At 34.9% G+C, this 17,250-nt stretch overlaps 1 protein-coding gene across 1 annotated transcript in view; it reads left to right on the top strand.

Annotated features, from left to right (window-relative positions):
• Window positions 1-15,572, top strand: part of RPGRIP1L (RPGRIP1 like) — a 47,617-nt gene extending 32,045 nt beyond the window's left edge. The window contains 4 exon segments of the mRNA XM_032701538.1: window positions 297-480; window positions 6,358-6,446; window positions 12,009-12,137; window positions 15,447-15,572. Coding sequence (XP_032557429.1) covers window positions 297-480; window positions 6,358-6,446; window positions 12,009-12,137; window positions 15,447-15,533 — 489 coding nt within the window. The 3' untranslated portion in view covers window positions 15,534-15,572.
• The last annotated feature ends 1,678 nt before the right edge of the window (window positions 15,573-17,250 follow it).

The raw sequence follows: 17,250 nt of genomic DNA, 5'->3' as shown, positions 1-17,250 counted from the left end.
TAGTGGTTCAGATAGCATTTGTACATAAAGATAACTTTAACCTAATCTTCCCAAGAAGACTATGACTATTGCAAAAATATTTTAAGCACTGAATGTATATCAGTAGCTGTTGCAACAATATTCTTAACTGCAAATCCTGGGGGTTTACATTCTTCTTGTGTCTATGTCAAAATCAATCAGTCAGTGTTAATTGTGCAAAGCAGCCCATGACTTACAGGGATGTAGGTTTGTTTTGTGTTAACACTTCAAGAAACACAAAATAATTTGTATTATGTTAGTGTTCAGTTTTTAAATAGGAAGTTGAAAAGATGTGGATTAAAATTACATCACTTGGTCATACTGAGTTACGAATTACTTCAGATGAAACAACCCAGCAGCTGTGTGTTGAATGCAGATGAAATGATTTCCTTGCAGAGGACACCCCACTGTCACTTCCCAAAGCAACAGGTGGTCAGAGGAGTCACTGTAAGTGTAGCACTGGTGAGTGGGATGTACTCCTGAGCAGGTGTGTTTCTTCTCTTAAGTTCTGTCTTATGAAAATGCCTGCAATAAAGCCTATTTCCTATACATTGTATTTGCATTTATCTGTGTACTGTTCGTCTTTTTTCCAAATATTTTGGGAAATATTAGTGGTGGTTTTTAAGATGAGGTAAGGATGCAATTGTTAACTATAAAATGGAATACTGAAGTAGGCTTGTGGAAGAAATGGTAACATTACAATAAATTTAAATATGCTGGGAGCACATACATTTTAAAATTAGGCTATACATAAATATATGTATTCTTTGTAAAAGAGCATCATGAACTAATTTTTCTATTGGTACATGGTGATACAGCAGAAGAAAAACATCAACCATATACAACTAAAATACAGTTGGAAAGAGAAAATTTGTAATTGGACTTGATCACCACTTGCGAATACTCAGTGTTCCTCTAATCAGAACTTTTTAAAATGGGAAATTATTCATCCATATTTAATACTAATACATTGCTATTTACTTCATTATACTTAATCTTGCATGTTGCACATTCTAGTCTCTAATAAATGAACATTTGAAGGTAGTTTATGTCAATATACAATTATATATTATAGCATACTTAGAATTATTCTAGTAATTGATAATTCTCTTGTTAAATGTTTTCCCTGCTCTTTCATAGTATTTCAATTATTGATTAACTTTTTTTTATGTTAAATTCTGTTTCATTTAAGATTCAGTCTAAGTGCTTTAAGTTGTCTTGGACTTTTATCTGAGAGTATCCTGGAGCAGGTGAATCGGTTTGCTATTTGTGACAAACCATTCCACAGACCTTCAATTTAAACATTCTTTTAAAAATAATGTTGTAAAAGCAGCTTTGCAAAAGTGGTGTCATAGTCAGATCTTTAAAATTGGTACCATCTGCAAACCTGATTTTAGAATGTGACTTGCCAAAGAATTCACTCGTTAAGATCCTCTTAATACTTATAAACTATTGGATTGTCCTGTAGTTGAAGACTCAAATCCCTCCTAGACAATGATCATTAACTGTTGCTGTAATGGGACTGCCCGTTTGAGAGGGACAGTAGAGGACAGGGCACAATTGTTAGTTTTTGTGAGTCTGAGGATGGTGATCTTTGTAAGGCTTTAGAGAAAAAAAAACAAAACCACAAAAACTAATAGTGCTGCAATGTCTTTCATTTGCTGAGGCTGCTCCCATTCCAACAAATGGGATTTGTGGTGTCATTTACTAAATAACGCATTACATAAATAATAACTTTTTATCAGCTGAACAATGTTCATCTTGCTAGCTTCTGTAAACACTTCTAAAAGTTCTAGGTAGGCAGACATAACTGAAAAAATTGTATTAAAACCTCATTGAAATAATAACATAGGCCAATAAAAGCTTTTTAAGAGTTTTGATTTCTCTTACATCTTGAATTCTCATTGCTTTGATTATAATAAGCCTTCAGAAGATATAAAACTCTTACACAATATTCTGATTTCTAGGTATGGTGCAAGCATAGTATTAGTTTTCTACATATTTACTCTGCAAAGTTAAACTAACAAAATACAGCAAAGTTATGATGAATAGAGAATAAAATTTCAGACTTTTAAGACAATTATGAAACTTCAATACATTTCAAGCTGTGATATTTGAAAATAATGTTGTGCTGTTGTATTGTAGAGACTGTGATTTCATAAGGCTTTCCAATCTAGTAGTGCTATATTGTTTTATTTCTGTTAGTCATAACCTGGCTTCATAACTTTGATTTTTCTATTTCCTGCTTAAGTATCAATTGTAGAACTGTTTAAACTTCCAAATATCCTAACAAATCAGTATCAAAAGGTGTTTTTTGGTCTTAATTGCTTCAGGATTGTATTCTGCAGCATAATACTAATATGGTTGTTATTTGCAGAGGTTTCCTTAGGTGATTGGTCATCTAATTTCTACTCAAGATTAGCTTTACATACAGGGGAGAAAAAACGTAATGAGTCTGCTTTTTGATAAAGCCAGTTGAGAAGCCAGTAAGATAATAGTAATGAAATCTGCATGTGTGTTTACTATAGCTTTGCTGCATCTCTTATTCATGTCTAATTAGATTTGAGTATGCTGAATATTTGAGGTTAATTGAATATTTTCTTTAATAAAAATGAGATTTGCATGGGTAGAAAGAAATTTACTTTGAGCCTAGAAGGAACCTAATAGTCTTTTAGATTTCTGCATGGAGAAAATCAGGGTAAGTCCATAAGTAATCTAAAAAATCACTAATTCTTATAATAAAAAAGCATTTTATATTATCTATAACTGGAACAGCTTGACTGTTTTAAAATCATCTTAACTGATACAGAGAGCTCTGGGAGATTCACTGCTTAAAAAACATTGGAAGGTTTTCCATACCTTTTGTGCGTCCTTTGCTGTCGTCGCCTGACATGTGAGATATCAGAAGATAAACAAAATCTTGTTGCAAAACAATGTAGTGGAGCTCCATTGATCTGGACATACATGATCCCACGAATTTCCATTTTCTCACTGGTGGTTCAAGCATGTAACGTGACATAAATTGGGATTTTTCTACTGTGACTTTTTTCGCTACAAATGGTTAGAAGATCATTTTCTTTCTTCCAAGGTCTTGGAACAGCAGCTTGACTGGGGAGGTTCATACACTGTAGGATTGCAATGCATACCCCTTGATTTCCCATGACATTGTTTTATCTACTGCTGACCATACTGACTGAGGAGCTGTGTGTTTGTTAGCAGTGGAAAGAGTTATTAGAATATCCAAGAAAGCTTCCAAACACTACAGTCCCATAAACTCAAAGAAAAGTGGAACTTACCAAATTGTGCTCATACCATGACTCTGTCTTTATATTTGGTGAACAGAAAGGATTCTGATTTTTTGGTGGGATTTGTTTTGGTACATACAACATTGTGTTGATGTTGCGTGGAGTTACTGATCACAGTAAGCAATTAACTGATATTTAAACTTTTCAATTCAGTTTAAAATTGTGTGCCAGAATTTTTCCAGTCATGTCACCATATATTCTTTAAAGTAGTGGCAGTTTCACAGTCAGAAAAACGTAAGGAAACATGTTAGTCCAAGCAAACAAAGCCCAGTTTCCCACACATATAAATTCATCTGTTGATGTTTGACTGTTAGTTTCAGTAAAAGAAACATTTTTCTTGTCAGGGCCAAGATTAATTAAATGATGAAGCTATGGTTAGTTCATAAATGCTGTTAATAAAAAACATTCTTATCTTATTAAATAACGAGACTTAAATGTGAAAATGCTGAGATGGCAAGAAAATTACTAGAAAGCAAGGCTGATAGAAGGTTGAAGTGTGTTCTTATCACTGTATACAGTAGTTCTAGAGAACAGGCAATGGAAGTAAAAGAAAGATTTATGAAATGCTGCAAAGAATTTATTTGAAATTTAATTGCAAAGCTTTCTTTTCTCGAAAACTTTTCTCTCTTAAGTGAATGGGTGGCTCTTTGAACAACTTGAAGTGCAAGTAAGTAGAAGTGAAGTAAGTAGACCAAAAGAACACGAGGAGGGGGAAAGATGATGGAGTGTATTTTTTATTAAAAATAAACTTCTGAAGATCCCTGTTCTGAAAGGTGGATTCCTCAGTGTAACTCAAATGTTAAGGCTTTGCATCAGAAGACATTGTTATATTTCTGTGTATTTATTCCTTTTCTTCATTAAAGCTCCACACTGTGAAGCAATTTTTCTTCACTGTGATGAAACTGCTTCATCACAGAGCTGTTTTTTAGAATGTGAACTATGAAAAAAATACGCTATAACAGAACAGCTGTGTTAATGTTTTGAATTGCAAAGATTTCTGACAAGGGTCATTGTAATCTTCACCTTTTAGTACTTCTTTAGGAGTAACTTTAAAATTATAATCTTAGATGCAAACTATCGCAAGTTAATTTTGAATTATTTTTGCAATTAATTGGATAGAAACAGGAGATGTTCCATGCCTTGGAGCAGTGTTGTGATTCTAAGTTCAGGCAGTACTGTGGGGTGATATGAAAGCATGTTATTCATCAGGATCTAAAAATGTATTTTCATTATAGTTAATCATTTTCCCCAGACTTGAATGGAGTTCTTGTGCCGAATGTTTTACTTACCAGTCTGAATTTTTCCATTGAGTGAAATGAATTTGAACTCTTTGGATTTGCAAATAATTTTCATTTTAAATTGTTTTAGATACAGAATTAGTAAATTGAGGAAATTCCATTTGGGATGCTTATGGGAAAGGGAAGAATCTGTTGATGTGGCATTTCCTTTGAAGTTCTCTGGCTGTCCATGTGTCTCCCTGCTGCCTCCCCATCACTTCCTGTGGTGGCCCCAGGAGCACTTGGCCATGAGAGCAGCACATGTGGAAAGTCATCCACATGTCCAAAAGAATAGCAGATGACAATAACAGCTTCTTCTTTTAACCTAGGAAAGTAAGAAATTGTGAGGTGGAAACTAAGGATTCAAAGGTAAAACACCAATGCTTTGCTTTCTGTTAGTAGAGAAATGGTGGCAAATTGCAGATTCCTTTGTCTGAACGACTCAGCAACTGAACTGGCTGTTTTCTGATAGTAACCCATTCCTAGGAGCAGTTCTGCTGGCCAAGAGCTGAGGAACAGCTTTGGAGAAAACTGGAAAAGCAATAGCTCTGAAAGGTGTGCTTCCCAGGACTTCAATAGAGATGTGTCCTTCAGTAAATCCCTCTGCAAGGAGTTTAGGCCTTATCTCTGCTCATGCTGCTGCATTCCAATACTCAGCTCCTTGGTAGAATTGGTACTTTCTATTTATACAAATAAGTTTATTTTGGTCAGTGAAATACATTAAAGATTTCTGTCAGTGCACAGGAAAAGGAAACCTTAATGTGATGTGGAGAGTGAAAAAGATCTCTTGTGAGTACAGTGAGAAGTAACTAGAAGAGAGTGAATATTAGAAATGCTGGAATGTAATGACAGACAAATTTCTAACTCCACCTCCTCCCCTCAAAAACAAATGAAAACAAATGAAGAGCTATGTTTGATTCTTAGAGGGTTATATTAATTTTAGTTTTGTCCTATCAAAGCTTTTTCAGTTGCATTTCTTTCTTTAAAAAAAAATTAAAATTAATTCAATGCTATTTCAGTTTTTGTACTCTTTCACAATAGTTTATTGATACTTGCAGACTGATACCATTTACAGGAAATCTGCTACTTTCTTAATATAAGATGCCCCAAAACTTCTTGAAGAATTTCTTAAAACCATGTTTCTCATTCTTTTAATATGTTTTCCAAACCAAGGCTAACTTTCACTGTAGGGCATATTAATAGTCCAAAAATTAAAAGCTGATCCTTGTGTTTGTATTTTAAATTAAAACAGTGAGAGGCTTTCAGAGCACTCGCACACACTCCCCAGGCCGTGGATTTTCTCCAGTCCATTGGTCTAGAGGTTTCTCTTATTGAAATACTGTGGCAGGAAAGGGGGATTAAATTACTGAGGCTGTCAAAAAGGACAAGCACTCTGCCATACATTATCATTATCACTAGCTTCCTCAGTGGAAGAAAATGCAGTAAATCACTTCAAATACAAAGCAATAAAGACCACTGGCTTTTAAAATCACGACTGCTATTGCCATTAACAGAAAGTGACAGCTGTGTGGCATGCTTAGATGCTGCTTGTATCTTTTTTGACAGTGTGCACATAGACCTGCCAGTGACACACCATTAGATCACATGACTTCTCAGATTTGATTCTAACATTGCTGCTTTTCCTTAGAAAAAAAAAGAAAGAAATGTTTATTTTTCCTTTTTTCTTTTCCTCATGTTCTTTCTTCTAAAAGGTGAAAACCAATTGATACTGATATTAATTTTGATTTGCGTTGCAGTGATATATGTGGCCAAGGCAGATAATTGTGCAGAAAAAGAGTATCTCAAGTCTGTTCTTCTAAAGCCAGATCTACACACTGACATGTTAGTGCTGAAAAACTCTATTATAAGTCTTTGTAAATAATGATTGTGGTTTGCCTTGTTGTTTGTCTCTGCTGAGGAGGTATCCCTGAGAAGTTAATACCTACTTAAGTAGCTAAGTGGAAAAAAATTTGTTTCCACTAGGAATGATACCTGCATTCTGATCTTACTTCTTCCCTGAGCAGGTTCATGTGGCATGGAAGATTGCAGCCTCACTTAATGTTGGTTTAGTGCTGTGGTTTGGGTTTTGGTTTGGGAGTTTGTTTGTTTGCTTCTTTTGCTTTTAACAATTTTATTTTGCAATCAGTATTCTATCACTAATGAATTTGAAAAGTGTGTTTCTGCTCCATTTAGTGTAGTACATTCATTGCTTTCTGAATTCAGAGTACTAAAAGGAGTCTTAAGAGCTGCAGGAAGTGTTCCTTGGCCCTAAAATTTCCAAAAACATATATATATATACACACAGATGTAGTTTTTATATGAATACATATGGGAGAGAGTATAAATTAGCCTTGTCCAATTTCATTACAATAAAAAATTTTTTCTTATTCTAATTTTTTGATTGGAATAGCATGTCTGCATTACTTTGACAGAATGAATGACATCGGTTGATCCTGTTTTCTCTTAAAGGTCAATCTTCATTAGAATGGAATAATTATTAAATTAAAGATTGATTTAATTTGCAGGAGAGTAGGATACCTGCTGATTGTATTTGAAGTGCTGGAGTTACTTGTAAATCTTTAAAATATGTGTTTACCCACAAATCCCTGATTCACTCTGCAGTAAGAGAGAGAGTGATCTCTCTTCATTTCATTTCCGTTCTATATCTGAGATTCATGTTTTGGCCAGAAAACAGGTTTTACTGGAATGGAGCAGGGAACACCATGAAATGATTACTTTTTGAGATGGAAATATCATACCAAAACATTCTTAGGTTTGGAGATTTAAAAAAAAAAAAAAAAATCATTTAATAAGCAAGGGGAAGACTTACTTTACCATGTAGATTAGGAAAGTGGGTAACATTCTACTGAAACACGTTCTGCTGAGATTAGAGAGTATTGAGAATAAAATACTCTTTTTTTCTTTTTTTTTTTTGTGGTTTATGAGGGATAATTCAGCAAATAGCTAGTCTGTGTGCTGCAATTTCTCCTATAAATACTTGGATATCTGTATTAAATATTTTACAAACCTGAGGTAAAAAGAAGGCAAAATAACAGCAGTAAGCTTTTTCACTGACCAGACACATTCACCTTCTACCTGTGCCATCGTAGTCCTGTCCTCTGTGTTGCCAGATGAGTTGTTTTCTGCAGTTTTTGGTGTGTCTGGCTTGGCCTGTGGTGAAATTTCAATTCTGTCATGACTAAACAGGAAGGCAGGAATTTCATCAGTAGTCCAGTTCCCCACTTTATCCTAGCAAGGACCACCAAGAAACAAAATTTATGAAAAGATTCTTCCCATACACCAAAACTGTCCAACTCTATGTATTTTAAACCTGGTCTAGTTGTATCAACATGTGTTTTCTATCACAAGCTTTACAAACTAGTATCAGAGCTTTTTCAGCTGAAACAGGAACTCAACTAAACTAATGCTTTAAAGCTCAGGAAACCAAATTATCAAGGATATAAATATCACTGAAAATTGCCTGCAGATGGTTGAGCCTGACACTTTATTAGTGTTTGTGCTATGCCAGATTATAGAGCATAGACAGTGTATTATGTATATTAGGTAGTGTATTAATTTTTTTTTCCTGTCATAAAGGATGTTGTTAGAAACAATACTCATAATGATTGGATCCGTATTGGAAAATAAATAAATAGATTCATCACATGCTGGTTTTGTCTTCCAAAAGCAGAGTCACTTTAATGAATCTCTCTTGAAAAAGATAAATATTCTCAAGTGTTAAAAGATACATTAATATAATACACAAAATTACTGCTGAGGCAAAATTACTGCTAAGCCAAAGTTGCAACTATAGCCTAGTTCTATAGTTGAAATAGAGCCAATTTGATCCTGAAAATAGTGCATTTCATGGCTTTATACTCTTTTAATTTATACTTGCAAGTAAATAAATGTAGATTGACATGACATTTATACAGGAAAGTATATTTATTTTATAGAATCCTAAAATCATTTAGGTTGGAGAACTTTAGAGTCACCAAGTCCAACCAATACCCCAGCACTGCCCGTTCCACCACTAATCCATGTCCTCAAGTGCCTCCAGAACACTTGAAATACCTCCAGGGTTGGTGACTCTGCCAGTTCCCTGAGCAGCCCATTCCAGAGCTTGACAACTCTTTCAGTAACTAATTTTTTTTCTAATATCCAGTCTGAAATTTGTTTGGAGTGGAGTTTACTGTTCATTTAAAGATAAGATTTCAAAACAAAGTTGATTTTTCTCTTCTTTCAGTTACTGATATGGAATAATTTTAAGTGTTTATTAGAAATGTTGACTTTGGTTCCATATTTGAACAAATAGTGGCAGAAAATGCAAGAATATTCACTGTAAAAAATCAAGAAAATATGCTGTTAAATGGAATTATGTAAAATATATGAGCATAGTTCTTTTGGCAAGCATCTTTATGCTTTCAGTCAGTCATTGTCTCTATCATTATTAGGGAGATTTTGTCATAACACTTGCTTTTTCTTATAGCTGTAATGTGTGGCACGGGAAGCCTTTTTGGTTTGTTTCTTTTTCTGTATAATAGAGATTCAAGTTCTTTATCTATTTTAGGAAGCTATACTTGCTAATATTTGTAAAAACTTTGTGAAAAAAAAAGACACAAAATTATTATTTCAGCATCTGAACCCCATCATCACATGTTCAAGTCTTTAAATCAGTTGAAAGGACACATTTCTGGCAGTCAATTTAACTTTCTGTAACTGTGTCATAGTTATTTTTTATTCTTCCACTGTTGTTCTTTCAGCATTTTGAGAGTGTAGAAACTTTGGTCATGTAGAGGAAGTTGCCTGATTCCTTATGCCAGACTGTACTTGAAATGCTTGCAGACCTGGAGGTAGAGTGTGTGCTCTTCTGACAAGTGTCAAGAGAGACATATGTGAGGAGTGGAGGAATCCGTGTGTCTAACAGTCACCCTGCTGTGATAACAAGAGTGAACAGGTTTATGCAAGAGGTTTCCAGGCTGATCCTGACAGGTGCATCATTTCTTGGTGGGAAATGATTGTTATTCCAAGAAACAGACTATATGAAGTCATTGTTCTCCAAAGAAAATCTATGCATCCATGTTACAGGGGAGCAGAGCATGTGTACAGTTGTTGGTTTCACATTAATATGCGACATTAACACACAAAGTTTTCTCCTTCCTGCTCAAAAATGACTGATCTGTGGAATAAAATAAATTAGAATCAGATTTGCCTACATAAGAACTTTTGTCCAGTCACTCTAAATTACCTGCTGGTGAGAATGCCTTTAAGTGTTATCCTAACAACCATAATAAATAGTTGTTCAGGCTTTTCTGCTTCACTGTAAAACACATTTTAAATTTAAGGCACTTACTATTTTTTCACTTTTCTTTTGCCAGACAAGTTTCATTTAGTTCTCTAGTCTTTCTTGCAGTGGCTAGCAAATATCTTCCCACACGGTGCTTTTACCAGGATGTCAAAATTTCTTCTTGTTCTGTCAGTAAGGTTGGGATTCCTGCAAGGAAGTGAGTAACTGTTGTTACAGAAATGAAATGTGGAAATGAGCTAGACAGAAAGTCTAGGATCCCAGAGAGAAGTAGGGGAGAGGAACGCCCTCCATAGCTTTATCCATGTAAGAAATCCTTGTATAAATTTGATATACCAACTCCCATCAAAGTTTCTTTCAGAAGTGAGGCAGTGTTAAGGTGAGATGGGACACTGGCTGCTGAAGCAGGGTGAGGGGTCTGTTCATGTGCCATAGGTTCTCAGGCAGTTTAAACTGTGTCTTTTTAAGCAGTTCGGCCTGAAAACAGAACTCTTGCAATTTTTGGTAAATGAAGAAGACAAGTTAAAGCATACCAAATATCATATTTAAATATTCTCTCAAAGCATTTGTGATATTTTTTAAAAGTACAAAACTCAAAGGGATTGTGGTACCATTCTTGGAGTCTAGTTGGAGTATTCCTGTGGGATCCAGAGTGCATAACTCCTCCTTCCTGCTTAGCAGCAAAGATTCAATCCAATATTATCATCTTTTAAGCATATTGGAACTGTATGGTGTTAGAGGGGCTGTTATTTTCATCTGTTTTGTTGAAGTTTGACCTATTCATGTAAAATACTTTTGTTTGATCTGAACCACAGGGTGTGTCTGTATTTATGACACTCCCCTTTGGCTATAAGATGCTCAAATTTTACTTGACCTACTTTTAGTTTATGTTTTAGTGAAAATTTTGGTAATAGTTGGTACCTTTAAGTGATAAAAGTTAATTCAGCATGAATCTCTTCTTCTGTCACTGTCTTAACTGCTTGGTTTCCCAAAGAGATGTAACGTTGACATTGAATCATCATAACAAAACAGATCTGTTCCCAAAACCCAACAGTTTTATCAAAGTATTCTTACAATTTTTAACTTATTTTTATTCAATTTAATATTTATCTTACAGATCTAAGTATTTCCTTTTTTTGATTGGGTTTGGGCTGTTTTGCTGCTACTTAGCTTTGTGCCAAAATCTCAAGTTAAATGAATTATATTCAGTCAAGCCACCTGCTGGTGGAAGTAGCTGTGATACTTTTCCTTTTTTTGCCTCCAGGAAATTTAAAAAAATATTTTCATATTTTCAGTAGGTGACTGAGTTTAGTGACAAATATTTACATGTGTATATTTTCTATGATAAATATTTTTAGTAAGAGACGAGCACAAAAATAAACTACTATAAGAACATATTGTAGTAGTTGTTGTGTTTGAAGTCTTTTTAGGAAGATTTGATTGTATTTTGTCTGACACATCCTTTCCTTCAGACTTGGATTTTACGCAGCTTGATTGTTACCCATTTGAAATTATGCTTATTGTAACATTTTTAGGCTGTAAAGCTCACAAACACTCACAGTTTGAACAACATTGCCAAGACATACCAAATGTTAGCTCTAAATTCCTGTCATTTTGTCAGTCTCGGTGTTTTTGGCCCCAACACAAGCCACTAACTCAAGTCAGCTCCAACCCAATACTGGAATTATGTGTTTAGAAGGAAAGCCGTACTTGGATGCAATGGGTATAATTTAAGTTCATGAAAGAAAAGCATATATTTTATATAGTTTCTTGTATGGCCATGGGAACAAGAATTGTACCACAGAGTGGTGGGGAGGGGAAAGAAAAATGGCACATTTCTATATGGCTACGAATCTATGGTTAAACCTCTCTGTCCTTCTAGTGCAGCTAAATAATGTTAAAGGGGAGGATTTAAAAAAGGGGGTCTTAGACAATTCTTGTCATGGAAAATGTTGAATTTACTTGATAAAGAGTTCTTATTTGTGTTCCACTTGTAAAATAGAATGTGGATTTACCTTTTTTTCTGGTTTTAGAGTTGATTTTCAACCCTTTTTGAAGGTAAAATATCTTTTTTCCTTTTTTGGGGGATTTTTTGTTTATCCTAAAATTTGTGTGGTCAGTGATCCCCCAGAAGATGAACAGGATCTTGAATGTGAAGATATCAGGTTTGCTCTGGTCAGTTTGAAAGAGATGTTCCAGAAGCAAAGAAATATCATTGAACGAGACATTGATGGTAAGTTTTACAGATCAGTTTATTGTAAACTTCTGTAGCTTAAAAATTATTTGTTGAATTTCTTCTTTTCTCTGCAAGGGTTACTATGAAAGTAATTGTTTGACATTTTGTCAATAAGAAATTCTTTAATATTAATTAATGGCTTCCACGTTTTTTTGCAAAAGTCTACAAAAAGAGCAAAGAGCATTCCCAGCTCACAGTACTTCATTCATAAAACCTAAGAACTTTCCAGACATATCCACTTGCTATAATTCTCTATTTTGTACATCATGCTTCATTGTAATAGGACTACAAATATATATTTTTGTTAAAATTTATGTCAGTAATTCTGTATTGTTAAAGTGTATATCTTATTTAGAGCTATAACTCCCAGAGTACCTCCAGCTTGTGTCCTCCATATGAAACCTGTTTCCCAGACAGTATGAAATAGTGGTGGTTTTGGTAAGGTGTCAGTTTAGAGTGAACACCCTTCTGGAAGGGACTGTGGCCAAACCTTCACTGTGACTCATTAAAGCAAGGTGAGGTGAGCAGGAGGTGTGGAATATTCTGTTTCCTGGGCCGTAGGATCATTTCTATAACACTGCTAAGAAGACTCGAGAAGGCTGCTTGGTTCTTTCATAGACAGTGAAGGAAAATATTGTCCTTGCTTAAGGTTTCTTGTTCCCCATGGTTGCAGGGACGTGGTTACCAGTGTGTGTTTTTCTCCTACCTCTTTATCTCAACCCTCTTTCCACTGTGGTAAAGCTCAGTGAAGAGAGTAAGTCTATTACAAACAGTCCCTGTCCTCTGCCAGTGCAGGAACCAGCCTGATGACTGGATGCAGAGCACACAAGGCACCCTTTGCAATAGCCAGAATTCCAGTCAGCCCTAGTGGAATGCCAGGCTAATGTCACTTTGCTGCTTCTACTGCTGTGTCTAATTCCCATACCTTGAGCAACGGGGAGCTGAGTAGTGAGGGAAAGAAATAGGCTTTCTTATCCATTCCCATTATCATGCATGATTTGCATCCATGCTGTAGCTAAAATACTAAAAGTATGCATCAAAGTTCCAGGAACACGATAAGGAAAATGCAAAAAATCAAATCTCCACACCCTGGAAAAATAGTATACAGATTTGATGCACTTTTTACTGTGGCTGAACCAGTTAAGCTTTCTCCACCAATACTTTTTCTCCAGGTAGTTGTGCAAAAGCACAGCTCCTCCAAAGGTATTTTGTAGTCTCTCACTGGAAGATTGTTTTTGTTCTGTACTTTATGGCCATAATTCCCACTGTCATAATTCCTATTTGATAAGATTGATTAGTGATATAAATAAAATTTTTTACCCTTGAAAGTCACCTTTCACAAAACTCTTAAAAGTCCTAATCATCATCTGAGAGAATTATTATTACAGGAAGGACTGGTTTTTGTTATTAGTTATTGTTCTGTTAAAAGCTAATCATTAGTATGTGATGACAACAACTTCAATATTGTGAGGAGCATTTCTTCCCCTAATCATGAAACATTTGAACTAATTTTTACTTTGTGTGAATTATATCCATGAAAGTAATAATAATAGCTAGAAATACTTTTATTCTTTTTCCTATGCACACTTCTGCCCTTCCCTGCAGGTGCCAGGGAAGACTCTATTGCATCCAGGACATATAACATTGCATATTTTCTGAAAATTTACAACTTTCAGAGAACCGAAATGAATTTTTTGTTAACATATGTCAGATCATGCCCAAGTCATTGTAAAAGGATCTGTTCTTAAGATCTGGATGCAGACTTCATTTAAATGTAATGGCACAATAAATAGAATTCCTAAGTAATGTTGTACACATCCTCTGAGGTGGATATTGGTTTGAGGGAAAAAGAATTTCCTTAGGCACAGGGAAATTGGTAGGACACTACCACGTGAAGATATGGGCATTCTAAGGTACTTACACACCCTTCATTCTTTCTGAGACTCCAAGCACAGTCTTTTTCATATCTTGTTCCTTTCACTGCTGATTGTGTGAAAGTGGCCTCCATGAAATTTGAAGCAATTAAGTGAATGTCTTAGCAAGAGGATGGGTGAAAAACACTATAGTCAACATATCTACCAATGTGCCTCAGAGATAGTATAACAATATGAAAACCAAGAAAATAGAATTAATGTTCTGATATCAGTAATTACAGTTCTCCTGTTCTTATAAGTAAAAACAATGCTGTCCCCTAAAGTCTGCTCTTGAAGTTGACAGTTCACTGAGTGATTTGTTCAAGGTTATACAAAATGGTTTGGATCTCTAAGATTATCATCCAATCTGTCCTATAATAGCTCTTTCAACAGAGTAAATAATGGAAGGTTTATCCCATGTTTTTTCTTCTCTAAACCTCTTCTGAGCTGTCCCAGCAGCCTAGAAGTTGTAACATGCAGTATCACTGCATGTCCCAGAGTACTTAACCCAGTTTATATACTAAATACATAACCTTGCCATTTGTCAGCTGTATAATTTGCTTTGAAAAAATATGCTGTCAAGATTATTTGTTTTTATTCAAATTCCTTCTAGAGTCATGTTAGGCAGCCTCATTGCTTTTTATGCAGGACTGGGAAAAAGCCTCATTTTTGACTTAGCAGCATGTTTTAATCAGAGCAGCAGAGATTCTGGCCCTCTGGGCTTACTTAGATATTGTAAAAGAGTGCAGTTTCAAATCATGTCAGCTAATTTCTGTAAAATAGAAATTTAAAATACTACTTTAAAACCCACATACACAAAGGTGAAGGTAGTCAAATAGTTTAGTCTAGAGGAATTATTTTCTTTGTTTATACCTCACTATTTTGCAACACATAGAAGCTTGCAATTTAAATAATTTTGCATTGCACCAGCTGGGAAAAACAATTACTGTTTAAATACTAGTAAGTGTCCAGGGTGATTTGGACCTGTCCTACACAGTGTAGAAAATGCATTAATAGGTGTGTTTTTGCTTAAAACTATTTATAATATGCACATGTTTTCAATAGAGTTTGAATTTACATATTGCCACATCGCATATTTACATATTGAGAAAAATTATTAATTTATATAGGCAATGATTATACCAGTAGTTTTCTTTATTTCAAAGGTAAGTCAAGCACTAACACTTTAATTGATGTACATTCTAGTTCTTAGAGTGCTCAGTTTCCAGTAAGCTAAATACCTGAACTGGAAGATTCCTTTATTCTTTATTTATTTCTCCTCCGCGTGTGCCGGGTGCCTTTTAATCTGTCCAAACGCTACGGAAAATTGCCAGAACAAAAGCAAACCCTTCAGTGAAATTGCTAATGCTGTTTTGTGATGTTCCCTTTCTGGTTTTTGATTCACGAGATGATGGTGCAGTAACTGGGGAGCTCAAAGTAGCCGTGGAGGCCCCTCCACGCGCCGCGTTCGGCCTGTGAGGAGCGCGAAGACGACTCCGAGGCATGAAAGGAAGTTTGCCTGCAGAAGTTCCTTCTCCCAGTGTAAATACATGCTTGATAGCGCATCAAAGATGAGATCTTTGTAATTCTTACAGTATATTTAATGTATAATTCATGTGGAAGGGGCGCTTGATTTGTAGTTGTAAAGTTTTGTATACTTTGCAGTCTGTTTGTTTTTATATTTCCCCCCTAAGGCTAAGAATCTCTCCACAATGGACAGCGTCTTGTAAATAATTAATACCTACATGATTGAATGATGTGCTTTATTTGCATTTTCAAGATTTTTTCCTACATAAAACAGTAATAAAAATGCAAGTCAAAATTTTAATTTTTAATAAAAAACCCATAAGCCTTAGAAAACTGATTAAAAATACTTTTATGTTATCCCTAATCACCCCACTAAATGGAATGCCTGTGATTAGCCTCATTAAGAATTTTATACTGTGAAAATTTTATTAAAAGCAATATATGAAAATTACTTGGATTAATGTGTTAATCTGCCTCTTTAAAATGCTAATATCCATTTTATGCACATTAAATCTCAGTATGTGTTTTCTTTGATGCATGCAGTTCCTATCAATTAAATATAAAAAATTAGGCTAGTTGCAGGACTTATTAAATTACTGCAACCTTTTTTAAATAACTTTTACCCTTCTACTAACATTATAATCAGCTGTTTATGGTTACCATGATTTGAAGTAGGGGGAGGGCAGGCACAATCATTTTCTGTACAGTAGAAGATTTACTTTCAGCCAACATCTGTCAAAGCACAAAAAGAAGCCAAAGTGTGAGATTTTGCTTCATCTACTTTGGGCTGTAGGGACGGGCAACTGTGTTTTCATTTGGGTTTTGTCACTTTTAGAACTTACATCAAACATATACAATAAATCGTTGTATCTGAATAACCAGTGTCTAACATGGAAAGTTAATTTTACAGCTTTTAACCAATCTCAGTGAAGGATTTAATTGATATTTTTAATGGAGCTGTGAATCAATGCTGCAAAAAGGATTGTCTCTCGAGAACGAGGATATAATACATTTCATTTTTTAATTTACTTTTTTATTTGTCATTTTCTTCAAAGGATTTTATAGACTGTGGATTTCCACTGTTTGCAAACAGGCTATGTTTCTTCATAAGCATATGTAAAGTATTCAGAGAGATAAGTAATTTATTAAAATCTACCTAATTTGCCGTGATATATTAAATCTCTGCTTCAGTGATCACAGACCATTTCATTTAGAGAATTAGGCATTCCCTCTTTGTGTGATTAAAGCTCTGGAAAATGAGTTCTTTGCTCCTATTTGTGAACATTCAAAGCCTGCTAATGGCAAGAAGATGGAATAGATTATGAGACAATTCATTACAGTTCAACAGAAAAAAAACCCCTGCTATAATGCAGAAATGCAAGTATGAATATCTGCATATAGTTTGAACCATCTGTGCTCTAATGGCTTCAGTAATGGTTCTTCGTCTTCAGTAGGCTTTGAAATGACATCCATACAATATTAATTTGTTGATGTACATTATGAGGCCAATGGAATGAATATATTCTGACCACAGAAATCTCTGAATTCCAACATGATCTGCTGATTGACTCCATTTTAGGACCTACCATCTTCAGTAGTACTTCTCATCCAGGCTTTGCCAATCCTCACAGCATTTCATTCCTCTGGAACTTTTAGGAGACCACAGACA

Source organism: Chiroxiphia lanceolata, chromosome 13, assembly GCF_009829145.1.
Source record: "Chiroxiphia lanceolata isolate bChiLan1 chromosome 13, bChiLan1.pri, whole genome shotgun sequence".
Classification (NCBI taxonomy): domain Eukaryota; kingdom Metazoa; phylum Chordata; class Aves; order Passeriformes; family Pipridae; genus Chiroxiphia; species Chiroxiphia lanceolata.
Note: the sequence above shows the minus strand (reverse complement) of the source record. Positions and strands in the feature narration are given on the sequence as shown.